The sequence below is a fragment of the Bison bison genome, unplaced genomic scaffold, assembly GCF_000754665.1.
Source record: "Bison bison bison isolate TAMUID 2011002044 unplaced genomic scaffold, Bison_UMD1.0 scf7180017864312, whole genome shotgun sequence".
Lineage (NCBI taxonomy): Eukaryota > Metazoa > Chordata > Mammalia > Artiodactyla > Bovidae > Bison > Bison bison.
Window position 1 is genome coordinate 2,423,563 of NW_011494884.1, and position 16,992 is coordinate 2,440,554.

At 46.2% G+C, this 16,992-nt stretch overlaps 1 protein-coding gene across 5 annotated transcripts in view; it reads right to left on the reverse strand.

Annotated features, from left to right (window-relative positions):
- The window catches only part of GOLGA3 (golgin A3), a 47,098-nt gene that overhangs the window by 27,499 nt on the left and 2,607 nt on the right, over positions 1–16,992 (reverse strand). For 3 of the 5 annotated variants that reach the window (XM_010852457.1, XM_010852456.1, XM_010852458.1), the window contains exons 2-6: positions 12,777–13,093; positions 10,011–10,250; positions 7,795–7,907; positions 2,417–3,075; positions 1,693–1,804 (exon numbers count right to left, since the gene is read on the reverse strand). In XM_010852457.1, coding sequence (XP_010850759.1) covers positions 1,693–1,804; positions 2,417–3,075; positions 7,795–7,907; positions 10,011–10,250; positions 12,777–12,909 — 1,257 coding nt within the window. In that variant the 5' untranslated portion in view covers positions 12,910–13,093. The remainder of the gene's footprint in view (positions 1–1,692; positions 1,805–2,416; positions 3,076–7,794; positions 7,908–10,010; positions 10,251–12,776; positions 13,094–16,992) is intronic. The other 2 variants (XM_010852460.1, XM_010852459.1) reach the window with 1 other exon arrangement.

A 16,992-nucleotide genomic window follows, 5' to 3' on the forward strand; every position in this document is an offset into this window, starting at 1 on the left:
ACTTTCACACCATCATCTTTTAGGATTTGAAATAGCTCAGCTGGAATTCCATAACCTCCATTAGCTTTGTTTGTAGTGATGCTTCCAAAGGCCCACTTGACGTCACATTTCAGGATGTCTGGCTCTAGGTGAGTGATCATACCATCACGGTTATCTGAGTCATAAAGATCTTTTTTGTATAGTTCTGTGTAATCTTGCCACCTCTTCTTAGTATCTTCTGCTCCTGTTAGGTCCATACTATTTCTGTCCTCTATTGTGCCCATCTTTGCATGAAATGTTCCCTTGGTATCTCTAAATTTCTTGAAGAGATCTCTAGTCCTTCCCATTCTATTGTTTTCTTCTATTTCTTTGCATTGATCACTTAGGAAGGCTTTCTTTTCTCTCCTTGCTATTCTTTGGAACTCTGCATTCAAATGGGTGTATCTTTCCTTTTCTCCTTTGCCTTTAGCTTCTCTTTTCTCAGCTTTGTGTAAGGCCTCCTCAGACAACCACTTTGCCTTCTTGCATTTCTTTTTCTTGGCGATGGCCTTGATCACTGCTTCCTGTACAATGTCTCAAATCTCCATCCCTAGTTCTTCAGGCACTCTGTCTACTTGTCACTTGAATCTATTTGTCACTTCCACTGTATAATCGTGAGGGATTTGATTTAGGTCATACCTGAATGGTCTAGTGGTTTTCCCTACTTTCTTCAATTTAAGACTAAATTTTGCAATAAGGAGTTCATGATCTGAGCCACAGTCAGTTCCTAGTCTTCTTTTTGCTGACTGTATAGAGTTTCTCCATCCTTGGCTGCAAAGACATAATCAATCTGATTCTGGTATTGACCATCTGGTGATGTCCATGTGTAGAGTCTTCTCTTACGCTGTTGCAAGACGGTGTTTGCTATGACCAGTGCATTCTCTTGGCAAAACTCTGTTAGCCTTTGCCCTGCTTAATTTTGTACTCCAAGGCCAAACTTGCCTGTTACTCCAGGTATCTCTCATGTTCCATAGGACAAAGTGAAAACAGTGTACAACCAAAAGGAACCTTGAAACCTCAGTAATCAGCTCTTGAGTCTGGAGTTTATACAGCAGAGCAAGCATTCTAGTGTGGGTGCCCTCCCCACATCCCCACAGCACCGGTTACTGAGGGGACAGCCCCCACCCTCTACCCCACTGCCGTGACCAGACACCTCCCCAGGCCCTTGCCATCTTCCTGCCAAGTGCAGAGGGTCAAAGGCAGCTGAACTGATTTACTCTGATTATTGATAGGAATGCTGAGAATTAAGGGGTGGAAAATGATCTTTCAGGCATATGCTAACCAGATAAAGCAAAATTCGTACCAGAAAAACCAAAAACTACTAAAGGGACAAAGATGACAATTTCACTGAGCCAGAAAGAGGTGAAATCCACTCCAAAAGATTGAACTGTTATGGACTGTTGGGTCTCTAATAGCAAAGCTAGGAGGTATCCAAGGCAGATCCTAACAGAGATACAGGGAGAAGCCCCACAGTCAGAGTGGGAAACTAGCATACCTCTTTCCAAGGCTGACAAATAGAACAGAGAAAAATAAATGGTTACAGAGGAAAAGGCTGCTAATGATGATAAAGCTTCTTCTTAAAGACATGTGTAAAACTTGGTGTGTAGTGAATAGGAAACTGCACATTCTTTCCAAAGACATGGCACATTAATACATCCATCAAATTTCAATTACCTGACTAGCTTCTAATGATAAAGCTTCCAGCTGTCCTTCGAGTCTCATTTTTTCTTTAAGAACCTGTAACATTTCATCATGAGTTTCAGCAACAGAGCTTTCCAGGGACACACTAGAGGATAAAGACAAAAGGATCAGGTGGTGGGCATATAATTGATCGTTATCTTCCTTTATGCTGTCCATACTCTCCAGATTTCATACCCCTCTGGCTACTCTCCCCTAATTAAAAAAATTTTTTTTTTTCACTGTGGTATAGGCTTTTCTCTAGTTGTAGCACTTGGGCTTAGTTGGCCTGAGGCACATGTGACCTTAGTTCCCTGCCAGGGATCAAACCTGTATCCCCTGCTTTGGAAGATGAATTCTTAACCATCTTTTCTAATTTTTAAAATTAGGTCAAGTCCTTAGGTTTAAGCCCTTTCCCTAATTTTTTTAAAAAAACAGATAAGTAAAAAGATTTAAGTAGACAGTTAAAGCTCAAACTCTCGCCCACAGTAGGGCCTTTACAGCCAGCACAGGGCCAGAACACCTTTATGGAGACGTGAGTCCATGTCACATCAATGCAACAAATCCTGGAAAGCAGAATACCTTAACGTTGCAGGTGAGCACTCATCAGACACAGTTTCTTTTCTAACAAAGCAACAGAGAGTGTATAAATCAAATGTTAAGGAGTGAGCGTGGAACTCTGAGGGGAAGGTGGTGTCTCGTGGGCTCCAGCGTCACCCACCTGCTGCAGATGCTATTGGTCCGGCTTCGTGTCTCCCCGTTGACCTCCTGCCTCTGCTCCTGGTGCTCGGCTGCTGCAGCCTGCAGGACATCTGAGATGGAGGGGAACTGGCCCAGGGCTCCAACTGCGATCTCCCTGCCACTGACCACGTAGGGGACCTCACGCGTGCCCCCCATGTTCGCTGGGATGCCTGGTGTCCCGCGGGCGGAGACGCTGCTGTAGGAGGAGCTATCACTCTCCGTCCCGTCAGCCTCGGACACGTTGTCTCCAGTCAGGGATGCATTCTCCAGGCGGTCGTCGGCCTCGGGGCACAGGCTGACCTCAGACACCACTGATGTCCCGCTGCCTCGGTTCTGCTTCAGGGAGCCCCTGGTAGAGTCCGGAGCTGGAACATTTCCACCAGAATTCCGAACGTCTGAATCTTCAGTTCTGTAATCAGCCAGAGACCGAATTTTGCTTGATTTGGAACTTTTTTTCTCCTTAGGATGTGCCAGGAGCCCTAAGCTGCCCACCTTCGGCCCCCGAGGGACACTGGTGCGCAGGAAGGAATATTCTTTTGTCATAGCCACGGCACTGGCCCTTGGTAAGGTTTCTGGGTTCAACATGAGTTCAGGATCAAGTGTGCTAAAAAGTCTCGTTTTAGTTACAGGTTGACTGGACTGAAGAGGAAAAAAAAGTACAAAAATTATGTTTAAAATTGACAAGCAGCATTCAAAAATCGCCACCCAGAAAGGCCATACCGATTACATAAACAGAGCACCCTCCCGCCATGCTCCCACGTCACGGGCCTTCCATTCTTAACCTCACTCCTCCATGTCCATCCCAGGGAAAGTCCAAGCACAGGCCTGTCATAACTGTGACCTGATGACATTTTAAAACACCTACTAGAGCAAGTCCTTCCTCATCACACCTCCTTCACAAAATTTCCCTGCCTATTCTCTCATGTTTATCTTTTAGATAAACCTTTAAATTTTTCAAGTTAAAATATTAGTCCTGTTGAATTAGAATTACCATAAATTTATAATTACTTACGGGATAATGAGCATTTTCCTTCTATTTATTCATATCTATTTGCATGATCCTCCACAGAGAAACTTATGTAGTGTTTTATCTAGATTCTAAACCATTTTTGTTGCCATTTGATACTTAGAAATTATTTTGTTGATACTGTAAATATTACTTTTTTCCCTCTAATTTTATAACTGGTCATATGAGGATAACTACTTTTCATATCTGTATTTCAAACTTACAGTTTCTGAACCCCAGTTATTTTATAATATTTTTATAAATTTATAATAATAGCAATTTTCAGTTGATTCGCCAACATTTTTCTAAGGTGTTACCAACACCTGCAAATAACAATGTCATTTCTCTTTTTCTTTTTAAAATAATTTTCTTTCTATTTTTTGCTGCACTGGGTCTTTGTTGCTGCACAGGCTTTTCTCTAGTTGAGGCAAGCAGGGACTACTCACTGGTTGTGGTACATGGGTTTCTCATTGTGATGGCTTCCCTTGCTGCTGAACACAGGCTCTAGGGCACGTGGGCTTCAGCAGGTGCAGCATGTGGGCTCAGGAGTTGCAGCTCCTGGGCTCTAGGGCATGAGCTCAATAGTTGTGGCACATGGGCTTAGTTGCTTCACGGCACGTGGGATCTTCCTAGACCAGGGATCGAACCCATGTCTCCCACACTGGCAGGCAGATTCTTCACCACTGAGCACCAGGGAAGCCCTCTCCTATTTTTTAATACTTATATCTCTCATTTCTTTTTCTCATATCATTGTGTTAGCTAGAACTTCCCAACTGGCCTTGAATGAAGCTGAGGATGTGAGAAGATGACATTCCTTGATGCTAAATCAACATGACTTTCTTTTACAAATTAATGTTCAGTTCATGTTATTCTATAAAGTCAGTGCAGTCCCAAAGTGGTGAGGGACCAGGTGGGTGAGGAGCATCTCAGAACGATGCTATGACACAGCAGCAAGGATAAGTGAGTCGGAGCAGTGAGGAAGAGTAAGGGATATGGGGCGACAGACTGACCGGGCCTCCCAGACAGATACACACACTATAAAGCTGCCATAATTAGAGCCACAGAGACCAAGAAAAGCAGCAGACGGACTGATGACACAGAACACAGCCGAAGAACTGGCCCAAGTATTGGTGGCGTCTAAAGATATTAAGGGAGAACGCCAGAAAGGGAAAAGACAGACTACAAAATAAGCAGCCTTGAGATAATTGACCAGCAGTCCACAAAGAGGCTCATTCCTACCTCTCGCCTCCATCCAAGCAAGTGGATTATATCTACATAATAAAATAAAAAACACAACTTATGAAAATTTTTTACATTATCTCTTACTTTTAGTAATAAAAAGAAAAGAGGTGAATTTATATCCTTCAAATGGGAAGATCTTAAATATGATATAAACCCTAAAAGAAGTAACAGCGAAGACTGAAAGTTCTGAATGTAAACGTTCAAATCCAACGTGCAAGGTCTTCCCTGGTGGTCCAGAGGTTACGACTGAGCTTCCACTGAAGGGGGCTCAGGTTCAATCCCTTAAGATCCTGTCAGCTGAGCAGCAAAGCCAAAATGAACAAAAACAAAAAGCTGATGTGCAGCAAAAAATATACCAGAAAAGAAGTCATGGAAAATTAAGAAAAAATTATTTGCAAAAATACTAAAAGGGAATAATTTCCTCATATATAGTACCAACACAGCAAAAAGACAAACTGAAAAACAGACAAAGGCTGACAAAGACACTCAGACACTCAATATGTAAAAAGGTGCTTATTGTTCAGTTCAGTTCAGTTCAGTTGCTCAGTTGTGTCTGACTCTTTGCGACCCCATGAATTGCAGCACGCCAGGCCTCCCTGTCCATCACCAACTCCCGCAGTTCACTCAGACTCACGTCCATCGAGTCAGTGATGCCATCCAGCCATCTCATCCTCTGTCGTCCCCTTCTCCTCCTGCCCCCAATCCCTCCCAGCATCAGAGTCTTTTCCAATGAGTCAACTCTTCACATGAGGTGGCCACAGTACTGAAGTTTCAGCTTTAGCATCATTCCTTCCAAAGAAATCCCAGGGCTGATCTCCTTATTGTTAGGAAGTACTTTTTTTCTCAGCTATCTGAGAACAAAGATTCAATTTTTATTATTTCTAATGCTCCCAAAGATGAGAAGTCTAGCAGTCTTACAGACTGCTAAATGGAATGTAAACCAGTCCTTATCAACTAACAAATACATAAAACCTTTTACCCAATAATTTAACAGTTAAGGATTTACCCACAAAAGTATACCAAGACACAAAACATTCACTGCAGCATTGTTTTCAATTTCAAAAAATTAGAAACAACCTAAAATGTTGATCACTTCGGGCTGGTTAATGCAATGCTGGTATGTGCGCACAGTTACAAAGGGTGAGGAGGGTCTCTACTGCGCCGAGGCAGGACAGGTGTGTGAGAAAGGTCGCGTGAAGAGCAAAGAGCAGCACAGAGAGGGTGCTCCCCCTGTGCACAATCTTCGCCTCTACATGAAGGAAAACTTTGACGCTCTCAAAGTTTTTACCAGACTACAAAACAGGGGGACTTTCACTCATCCTCTCTAACCTTTAGACCTAAGTATGAACTACATTCCTAAAGAAATATCTTTTTATTTTTAGTTTGGGCTTCCCTGGTGGCTCAGATGGTAAAGAATCCTCCTGCAATGCGGGAGACCTGGATTTGATCCCTGGGTTGGGAAGATCCCCTGGAGGAGGACATGGCAACTCACACCAGTATTCTTGCCTGGGGAATCCCCACGAACATGGGGTAGCAAAGAGTCAGACATGACTGATCAACTAAGCACTAAGCACATTCTTAGTTTAACTGTTTTTGCTTGCTTGTTTTGTTTTTTAATTTGCTGCATTGGGTCTTTCTTAGTGCCACGAGATCTTTGGTCGCATCCTGTGGGTTTTGTTGCAGTCCACAGACTCTCCAGCTGTGATACGTGGGCTCCAGAGCATGCGGGCTCTGTAGTTGCAGCTTGCGGGCTTAGTTGCCTGAAAGCATGTGGGATCTTAGTTGCCTGAACAGGGATCAAACCTACGTCCTCTGCATTGCAAGGTGGATTCTTAACCATTGGACCACCAGGGAAGTCCCATGTACATATAATTTTTAAAGATGGGAACTGATGTTAAATTTCACCCTGAACTCCTGACACATTAATTGCCTAATGCTGGATGACCCAGACAGAGCTTGGACTTGCGGTGCAAACCTGAGAGGCAGGCTGTGCACAGGACGGGGCGTATGTACACTGGCTGGTCTGTATCTTGGTTCCGCCACTTTACTGCTTAGTGACCTTTGGCAAGTTCTTTACCTGACTGAGTCTCATCTGTGGGGAAATTAACATTGCCTGGTGCACATAACTCCTGACTACTGACTGTCACTGCAAGGTTTTCTGACAGGCCATCTGGATAGATGCCTGAATGCCCCTGACCGGGTGGGAGCCTCAGTCAGTTCAGAGCCTGGTGCTGGCTCTTCCAGTCTGTTTACATTGGCTTTGGAGTAGTGACACTCGAAAAGCCAAGATCCTGTCTTGGGAAAACAAAGAGCCAACCCTGATAGGGACTTGTCACAACTAAATCATTCACTGAAAGTGTTTTATTTTTTTAAAGCGTGTTTTTTTTTAGTTCATTTAGTTTCAAATTCCTTTAATTTGAAATTTCTCAACTTCACGATAAACTTGGATTAAGACTGAAGTGAACCTTCACACACTCCTTTCCTAGAGTCTTGACTTCCTAGAGTCTTTAATCACTTGACTGATTAAAAATACTATTTTCATTAGTATTCTAATGAGGGTTTCATACCTGAAAAAAACTGATTTTAGCAAAGCTTATGCACATACTTTGGAGAAGGAAATGGCAATCCACTCCAATATTTTTGCCTTGAGAATCCTATGGACAGAGGAGTTCATGTGATCGCGAAGAGTTGGACGTGACTGAGTGACTAACATACATGCACACGCTTATCATGTGTGTGACATGCCACACAGTCTAACACTGTACAGCAAAGTTCAGTAGAAACTCTATCACTTACACAGTAAACAAGTCAAACCCAGGACTGGCTGCTCAAGTACAGAGAGCAGTTACACCCACATGTTCGCTGCCTCTGCTTTTCTAATGGCAGATTTAGACATAAAACATGCCTATTTGGAGGGAAGAAGGACCAGAGGGGTGGAAACCAGAGCCCCGTGGAATCTCCTCAAAGGGTGGGAGCTACATGAGAAAGATGATCTTTGCAGAGACACACACAAGCCCATCCCAGCAAAGAGAAATCAACAGCAGATCCTAGAATTATGACTGACTGACTGCTGTTTTTTCCATTAGCTGGTTCGAGAGAGGGAGACTCACTCTTTCCTGCTGGCGTTTCACCCTGTACTGTTTGAGCTGTTCTTCCAGCCGTTTTCGAGCCTGCAGTCGGACCTGCTCCTCCTTCTCCAGGGGCAGCGAAGCCTCTGTTGAGCCTGAGGTGGGGAAACGGCCATTTAGAAACTCACAACACAACAGGACACAGAAGATAAATCAGAAGAGCAGCTTGGCTGTCTAGCGTTTTATTACCAATATGATTTAGCTTTAAATAACACATGGCTGTCTAGTTTGAAAGAACTGTTTGCAAATGGAGAGAGAACTGTAAGCCTTGGACACTGACCACAGACAGGATCCACCTGGTGGCAGACACAGTGGCCCAGCACAGCCATGGTGCCTCCGCCAGCAGCACACTGTCACCTATGGGCATCCTGCCAAAAAACAGGACGCGCGCTACTTGCGCCTTTTTGTAAGTAAAGAACTGAACTTGAAGTTGGTGCCCGTGTGAGTGTTCTGAGGCTCCCACCAAGCTCTAACTCTGCTCCCTTACATTACAGAGGAACACGAACAGCAATCCTGATGGAATGACAGACAGCAGCGGCAAACAGGAACATGCTACCAAACTCGCCTTCTTTACCCAGGAACGTCCCAGCAGATTACCTCAGTTTCATACCCGAGGCGACTCCAGTCCAAGGGCCATGCTCAGGGACAAGAGGGGAACTACGCTGACAACTTTCAGGCAGCTAACAAAATTTAAAATATCTAAAACCCAAACTTTCACTTTGGGTAAAAAAAAGAGCTGAACAGTGAGTGAAAGGAAGGCAAGACCCAGGCCTCCCAGCTCAGGGCCAAGGGGCTGGTGAGAGCAGAGGAATGCCATAACTGAGCCCCTTCCTGGGTGGCACCATCCTCAAATATGAATTCTGGGAGGGAAGCTGCTGTTGTTTTAAATAATCCCTAAAACCTGAGCAGTCACCAAGATTTCACTAGGAATTCACCAGTGTTGTTACTGATTGTGCACTCATACTCTTCAAGTAAGTTTCATATGAAAGAGCTTACCTACTTTTCACATTACTAAGTGGTCCAGATGGCAGAGACCACCAGAGGCATGGCCTCAGGGCTGGGCACATTCCTGGGAGGGGCGGCCAGGGGAAAAGCAGGAGAACCTGGGGCCAGAGCTCACAAAGCCCTCAGGTCAGGACCCAGGATTTCACACAGCATCCTGGCTGTTTAAAGTATGCTGTGACCCAAACAGCATAATGAAATAATTCCTGTGAACACCCTCTAGTAAGCATGGGAGTGCAAGTTGCAAATGAAACATCAAGGCGGCATTGCTGCACACCCAGCAGACTGGTGAAGACCGAAAGGAAACAGCATCTTTGTCCTCTCACAGGGCATCAGCGCCCTTGCAATGTGACCACCCATGATGGAGATAAACACAACCACTGCTTCTGACCAAGAGTTCTGCTCCTGGGATGGAGTGCATAGAAATGAAAGCACCAGTGCTGCAGCATGCAGCCACACTCGGGGCTCCTCCAGCCTTAAAAGAATGGATGTGGAGCTGCATCAACTGACGTGGGGCAATCTCCAGGTGACAGCGCTAGGTAAGAAGAGCATGCAATGATGTGAAGGACACAGGCCCATTTTAAGAACAATGATCCTCCAAACCTGGCTGTTTTCAGAGGCCTGTAAGGCACTATGTGAGAAGGTGGCTGACCTGGAGGGGAGGGAAGGAAGTACTGAAGCAGGGATGAGGTGTAACAACTGCAGCTGTGAAATGACCCCATTAGGTAAGATTATACAAGTCTGTGTGTGAAAACTTGCATGTTAGAAAAGCCTGGAGGCTTCAGGGCTCTCAGGCTGACAGTTTGCAACTTATTCGCCCCTGAATCCCCAGGGATTAGCACAAAATAAAGGCTGATTAAAGTAACTCATAAAAGAAAGCCTTCAAGCTGTAACTGGCAAGATCAAATCCCCACTGCTGCTTGCTCACCACCCCGGGTGATGGAAGACATGCACGCACAGGCCCTTCAAACTGGGGCCTCCAGTGCCGTTGTCACCATCAGGCTGTGACAAAGCCTATCTCCCCTCTGAAATGGAGCTATTTGTTAAACGCACAACCCACCACGGTGATAAAACAGCAACGGCGGAGGGACGAGCCCTTCAGGGCCTGTGCCTCTCAAGGATGGTGAGTGACAGGGGCCCAGGGGGTGGGATGGGGAATGAGGGGGTCGGGGAGAGCCCGGCAGGAAGATGCTTACACAGTTGCGTTTCTTGCATAGGAAGACTGAGTCTGAGGGACTGCAAAGCTTCTTTTCTAACAATGCCCTCAGCACTAGTCCCCTGAGACTTCCTTAGGTTGTCATGGAAACCAGCCACACCTGGAGACGCATCAGGACCCGCTGGCGAGGGAGGCTCTGGGAACTGTGGTGTCGGCCCATTCAGACAGGTGTCCCCCTGGCGTCCTTCATCTGAAGTTCTGTTTACCTTGGCACTGGCACCTGGAAAAGAGGGTGTGCTGGGCCATCATGTTTTAACAACTAAAATAGGACAAGAGGGAATCTAGACACGGGAGTACTCTCACATCCCAGGAACCTGTTCACTCCGCGAGGACAGCAAGCCTGTCCTTCCGAAAGGCAGGTGATGTGGGACAAGCGACTCAACCTCGCAGAGTGATGCCCTCACCTGCAGGACGCCCTCCTCACTTTCCTCACTACAGCCGTAGAATTTCAGTAGTCACGTTTCCTTTCCATTTAAACAAGACCAGTAAGAAATCTTATAAAGTCTGTTTTTAAAAAAATAGCAAAAAAAAACCCTCCACAAATCCTTAAACGTGGCCAGCAATGTTTCTAATGAGTGTTGTTAACAGCAGTACTAACCAGTGTCATAGCCTCACATTTACAAAGGGCTGATTCCAAAGTTATTTCAAGGCATAAGTTTATCATCCAAAATGAGACGTCAAAGGTGAAGAGTTAGAACAGCTGATGAAAATGATTACCCCAAAGCTGAGGACAGAACCCAGAGTCTATGCTTCTGACTGACAAACACCTAATGGGTAAAAAACGGTTAACCAGTGATGACTATTCACCTGCGTATCAAGCTCAGTCTCCTCTACTAACATTACTACAAGTTGCTGCTGCTGCTGCTAAGGCGCTTCAGTCATGTCTGACTCTGTGCGACCCCATCGACGGCATCTCACCAGGCTCCCCCGTCCCTGGGATTCTCCAGGCAAGAACACTGCAGTGGGTTGCCATTTCCTTCTCCAGTGCATGAAAGTGAAAAGTGAAAGTGAAGTTGCTCAGTCGTGTCCGACTCTTAGCGACCCCATGGACTGCAGCCTACCAGGCTCCTCCTTCCATGGGATTTTCCAGGCAAGAGTACTGGAGTGGGGTGCCATTGCCATCTCCGACAAGTTACTTACACACTAACTGAAACCTACTTTTGTATCAAAAGGAAAGCGCTCTCCCCGTGATGGGCAGCCAGTTGGCAGCCAATGAGTCGAGGAGATACATTGAGGGGCTTCCAGACATGTTACGGGGGCCCCCAAGCACTGCAGTGCCCCAGGTCCCCATAAGGTTAGCACCACTTGGATCTCATGATGTACCCAGTATGCAACTAGGAAATTCCCTCTGTAACCAAGCAAATTGAAAATGGGTTTCTGTCACTTGAAATGTAAGTCCCAACTAACATAGCCGCTTATTGTCATGCCTCCCCGAAAGGAAAACTAGAATATAAAGTTGAGGGGAGAGGGCAGACACAAAACAGAGTGGGAGGACCCCACCACAGCTCTGACACAACCATCTGTTCTTTTACACAAACAGCTGAAGTGAGGGGTGGGGTGGGAGTGGGGAGGAAATCGTGCATTTCAGATGCAAGTTAATCAGGTCAATACCACTTCCTAATGGGCTTATCAAATCTGGGAGAGTCTCTAAAGCGTTCTGCTTACATACAAAAGTAATTATTTGAGTGTCACACCGCACTTTAAAAAAATCTAAAAGAAGGCCTAATAAATAAGACTTGATTGTTTCCAAACAGAAGTCTAATTATGGCTAAACAAATAATGATGACACAAAAACTGGCCAGCCCCACCTCCTGGGTGCTTCCCAAGTGCTCACATTTCACATGGGCGTTCACCACCACCCTAAGATGCAAGGTGGAGAAGGAAAGGGCAACCTACTCCAATACTTTTGCCTGGAGAATCCCTTGGACAGAGGAGCCTGGAGAGCTACAGTCTATCGGGTCGCAGAGTTGGACATGACTGAGTGACTCTCACACACACACGCACACACACACTCACACACACACACAAGATGCAGGGGCCATTCATCTTTCCATTTTCTCAGTAAGAGAGTGAGGTGGAAATAAATTAAGGATCTTGGTTGAGGGCTCATTCCTGTTAGCGGCAGACCTAGGAGTTGTTCCAATTGCAGAACCCTTGATACTGGGCCAAGCCGAATCGGCCTCACCTAGCACTTAAGAAGCAGGAAGCAGCAAAGCCATTTCAGGTGCCTGAGCACTGTTTTACCAGAAGGGAAACGCAGTTTCTGCTAGTAAATCAGTGCATATACATGTTACGATGTTCAAGCACACACTGCCCAGGAAGGGGCATGAGGAAGCAGTCATTTATTCTGTGCTTCCAACACATGAATAACCCACTAGCTAACATGGAAATGTGATCCAGTAATTCTCAGATCACTAGTGGCACACTTTCCAGTTAGTAAAAATCTGACAACCAACCAAAAAGGTAGAAATGTTAGGCAGGGGACAGTGATGTGTCAGTGAAGATCTACACAAACCTTATGGGTAAACCATGCTGCTCCGTCCCTCTGGAGCAGACAGCTCCAGAAATTTCCCATTTAACACACATGGTGTTTGAGTCAAAGTTGGCCTCAACTAAAAAAATACATAAAAACACACTCTGAGTGAAGCTCTTAGACACCACTGTCTTCTTCCAAAAGGCAAGACGACCTCTGTTCTCCTGTTTAAAGGTAAGATGTGAGCAGAACACAGAGTAACTGGCAACTTACACTGGGCTTCATCCCACTGATCCAGCGGCGCCAGTGAGCCAGGGGGCTTTGGGGGGCCCTCAGGTTGAGCTGAAGAGCCACTGCTGGATCTGTCCTCCACCAGGCCCTCCTGCATAGCCGCCGCACTGTCCATGGTCAGGGTGACACGGGCTGGGCTGACGCTCAGAGGCTAAAAGTGAACTGGGAGCGAGTTCAGTTTCTGCCATTAGCAACGGCCAAAAGCTCCTGGGACGGACCACACTAGGTTTGCCATTTTGGGGAAGAGATTTACAGTCTCATAGATGGCCTGATATCAAACCAGGTAATGTGCATGATACCTGCCAGAAATAAGAAGAGAAAGAAGGTATTATGAAACTCCATTTGTCAGATTTGAAGTAACAAGTCCAAGACTAACATTTGGTTCCCAACATGCATCTGTATAATAAATAAATTCATACAACAAATAATCCTTGAGCACCTACAGCATCCTATTTTTTGAGGATAAAAAACTGACCCAAACCCATTTGGCCCATCCCTGAGGCCATCTGCACTGATGACTGCTGAAAACCATCCCCCACCAGGGTGAGAAGCTCCTCCACGGACAATGTAATCAGCAGAGCTGGGGGTGAGGCTTGGATGACTGAGGAGCCGAGTCTTTATTTATTTAAACTTAACTGACTTGTATGTAAACAGCGCATGTGGCCAGTGGCTTAGTATTGGATATAGAGGCCCAAGTGCTCACAGGGGTCAAAGGGTGAGCTCCTCTCCCAGGAGACCTGGCATGTCAGTGCCCAGGCCATGCCTTAGAATCAGAGGTCAACAAGGAAGACGTAACAGCATGGAGCATGGTAAACTGGACACTAAAGGAGGAGGCATGGGGGGACGAGGACATGTGGAAACTAGCCACTGGGGTCTGGGGGGCAGAGAAAGGACCTCACAGCAGGTGATCAGATGCATTCTTCATTTCTCACAAGATCTGCTATCTTTCAGCTTGTTCTGCCAAGCTGAATTTAAGGGAGCAAAACTGCCCAAAGCCTGGCAACTGGTTATTGCTTTTGAAGTGTAATGAGGATATTATCACTTCGTTTCCTCCTCAACAGATAAGGTGCTGCTATTTTTCTGCAGAAATGGTGGCATTTATTTCCTTGAAGATAAGATTTCATATTATCCTATGTACTGTTTGGTGTTTCACGGGTTCCAGGACAAAAATGTATGGGACTTTCCTCCACGGCTTCCAAATGCCACATAGATGTTTTTGAGACGAGCCTAAGCAACAGCTGACTCTCACTAGATGATCCTGTTTCTCCACAGTTCTCTGTCACCCTGTCACCCATGAACAGGCAGCCCTTAGTGGCTGGCACAACCTGTGAACACCTAGTGATGGGAACCCAGCAGTGTTTGGCCTGCAGTGTCAATCATCCACACATTTCCCTCTGCTATCTGGCACCTGACAGGCCAGCGACATCATGGATTACTAAGTGTTGTTATGAATATAAAAAGGCTACGCCGACTTTTTTTTGGTGGCCTCATGGCTTGCAGGATCTTAGTTCCCCAACCAAGGATTGAAACCAGGCCCTCAGCATTGAAAGTATGCAGTCCTAACCAGTGGACTGCTGGCGGATGTCCTATGTCTACTATTAAGTGCAGAGCTAGTACTAAGACTCTGTACTTGAGAGGATCACAGAATTGTGTGAAAACATGAGTAGCTACAATCCAATGTAGTTCATCAATAAGCACCGGGTGCTGCTGGCTCATGGTGCCCGGCGTGAGGAAATATTTGAGGACTGAAAGGATGTCTGAAGCGAGGTACCTAGGTCAACCAATGATCCATGTGCAATGAGGTCTCAACTTGGTGTCTGTCTCTACAACATTCGGTAACCTCTTTCATCCACGGAGACACTTTCCAGGTTGGAGGGTGGGTAGACAAACAGGCCAGTCCACAGGTCCCTCTGAAAACCACCATCTCACAGGGACCTGGCTGCACAGGACACCATTGTGACACCTGCTGAGCCTGCCCTCACTCCGTGGGCACAGCTGGTGGTAAGCTGGCCAGAGTGACACCATAGAGGAGGTGATGCCCACAAGGCCAGGCAAGGGCACACTCAGGCTGTCCCTTCACCACAGGCTTCACTTCACAGACAGGTGACTACAGATGGTCGGGCTGGGACACACACAGTGGACTGTGGAAGCAACTGTCCCTGCCTATGGTGTATGGTGCTCCTTAACAAAGGAATACATTTGCATTTTGCTTTGAAATTCTTTGTTTCTGTCTTGTGGGGGTGGGGTGAAGCTGCCTACATCATCACATGCTCCCTAAGATGCCTGCCTAAGAGGGTAACAACAACAGATAAGTGCTTTTCAGAGCTGGTCCCTCTGTTGCCAATGCCCTTTTCCCTTTGACCACCGGGCAAATCCCCCTGGATCCTTTCACGTCTGCCATGAGGCACTGCTCTTAAGTCTCCCGAATCTCAGGTAAAGCACCCCTCCCTGCCACCATGATACCCTGTGTGCATCAGTTCAGTTCAGTTGCACAGTCATGTCCGACTCTTTGTGACCCCACGAACCGCAGCACGCCAGGCCTCCCTGTCCATCACCAACTCCCGGAGTTTACCCACACTCATGGCCATTGAGTCGGTGAATATCACACGGCAATTGTGTGTGTGCCCATCTCTTCCATCACCCTGTAAGATCCTACACAGGAATCACCACTCCAGGTCTGCCCCTACCCCCTCAAACATCCCCTACACAGAGTAGCGCTCAATGCAGGCTGCTGACAAATACATCTCTGCCTCCACCAAGTCCTACCCCTTAGCAACCAACCTAGTAGTTCAAAAACAAAATGATACAGTATTTGCATCCTTGAATATCCACAACGCTTTGTCAAATACAGGATATCTCTACTACTCAGTGCAGTTGGGAGTCACAGTTCTGGGAGAGCAAAGAACTCCTGGGAGGTGCAAACCGGGAGAGCAGCATGTAAGTGGCCACAGGTCAGGGAAGCATCTAAGGAGCCACGGGAACGTGCTACTGAGGCAAGAGTGACAACACCTGACCCTGACACTATGCAGGAAAGAGAGCATGGCCGAGACGTTTGTGTGCACTGAGGAAGGCACACCAAAGACAGAAAGAAATGTGTCAGGCTGTTTGAGTCTAATACCAGTACACAGTCCATGCATTTGCTTGCCTTTATTTGGATTTCTTGCTAAACAAGAAGTCTTCTGATTCCCAAGGAGTCCTAACTGCCCCGCAACCCCCACCCCTTGAGATGAATGGTGCAGCCCCGGAGACCCTGTGACTGTAACTTGTTCTGGTAACTTATGAAGGTGGCTCCTATTCACATGCAGCTCTGCCTGAAGCCAGACAAGAGACGGGATTCACAGAACACCAGAAGCAGCCTCTGGGGAAGGGACATGTCTCCCTATCCATAATACACTGGCATTCTCCATGTATCCTCAGCCTCATGTGAATTTTACTTAGCATGACTCAGTCATCCAGGCCTCATTATTTCAGACTGCTGACAAAAACAGGACAAGGAGGGTTAGACAGCTGGGAGTACATCACAAGGAAGCTGTTATTAGTAACATGCACTCCATTTTGTGATTTAGAAAAACAGAGATCAGCCTAATCATAGTACCATTTCTGACCACCTGCATTCTGTGTTTCCCGGAGGGAAGAGATGAAGCAAAGTTATCACTTAGAACTTCAAAAAGTATGTAACTCTAGGTTCACCGCTGTCTGACATTAAAAGACTTCAGATAGAGAAACTACCATCTCAGGCAACTATGTGAGCTCCAGCTTCCCCGAGACAGCAGATCACTTAGATCTGGTATATGCGTATCAACAGCTCCATCTACTCCACCTTCTTTATGATGGTCCTACTGGCAATTTAGAAACAACAGAGCATGGGAATTCCATGGTGGTCCAGTGGTTAGGACTTTGCTCTTTCATTGCCGAGGTCACAGGTTTGATCCCTGGCTGGGGAACTAAGATCCTGCAAGCCATGCAGCATGTCCCAAACAAAAAGAGAAACAATAGAGCATAGCCAAAGTGAAAGCCCAGAAAGCCTCATGTCACTGCAGAGCAGTGCAATGTAAAGAATAGACTCAGGCATCAGACATCTTGGCTTTAGGTCCTGAGTCCTCCACACTCCGCTGTGAGATCATGGGCAGATTTCTTAACCACTCTTAGATAGTGATCCCATCAGTAAGATGATGAGAAAAAGACCAAAAAACCTGTG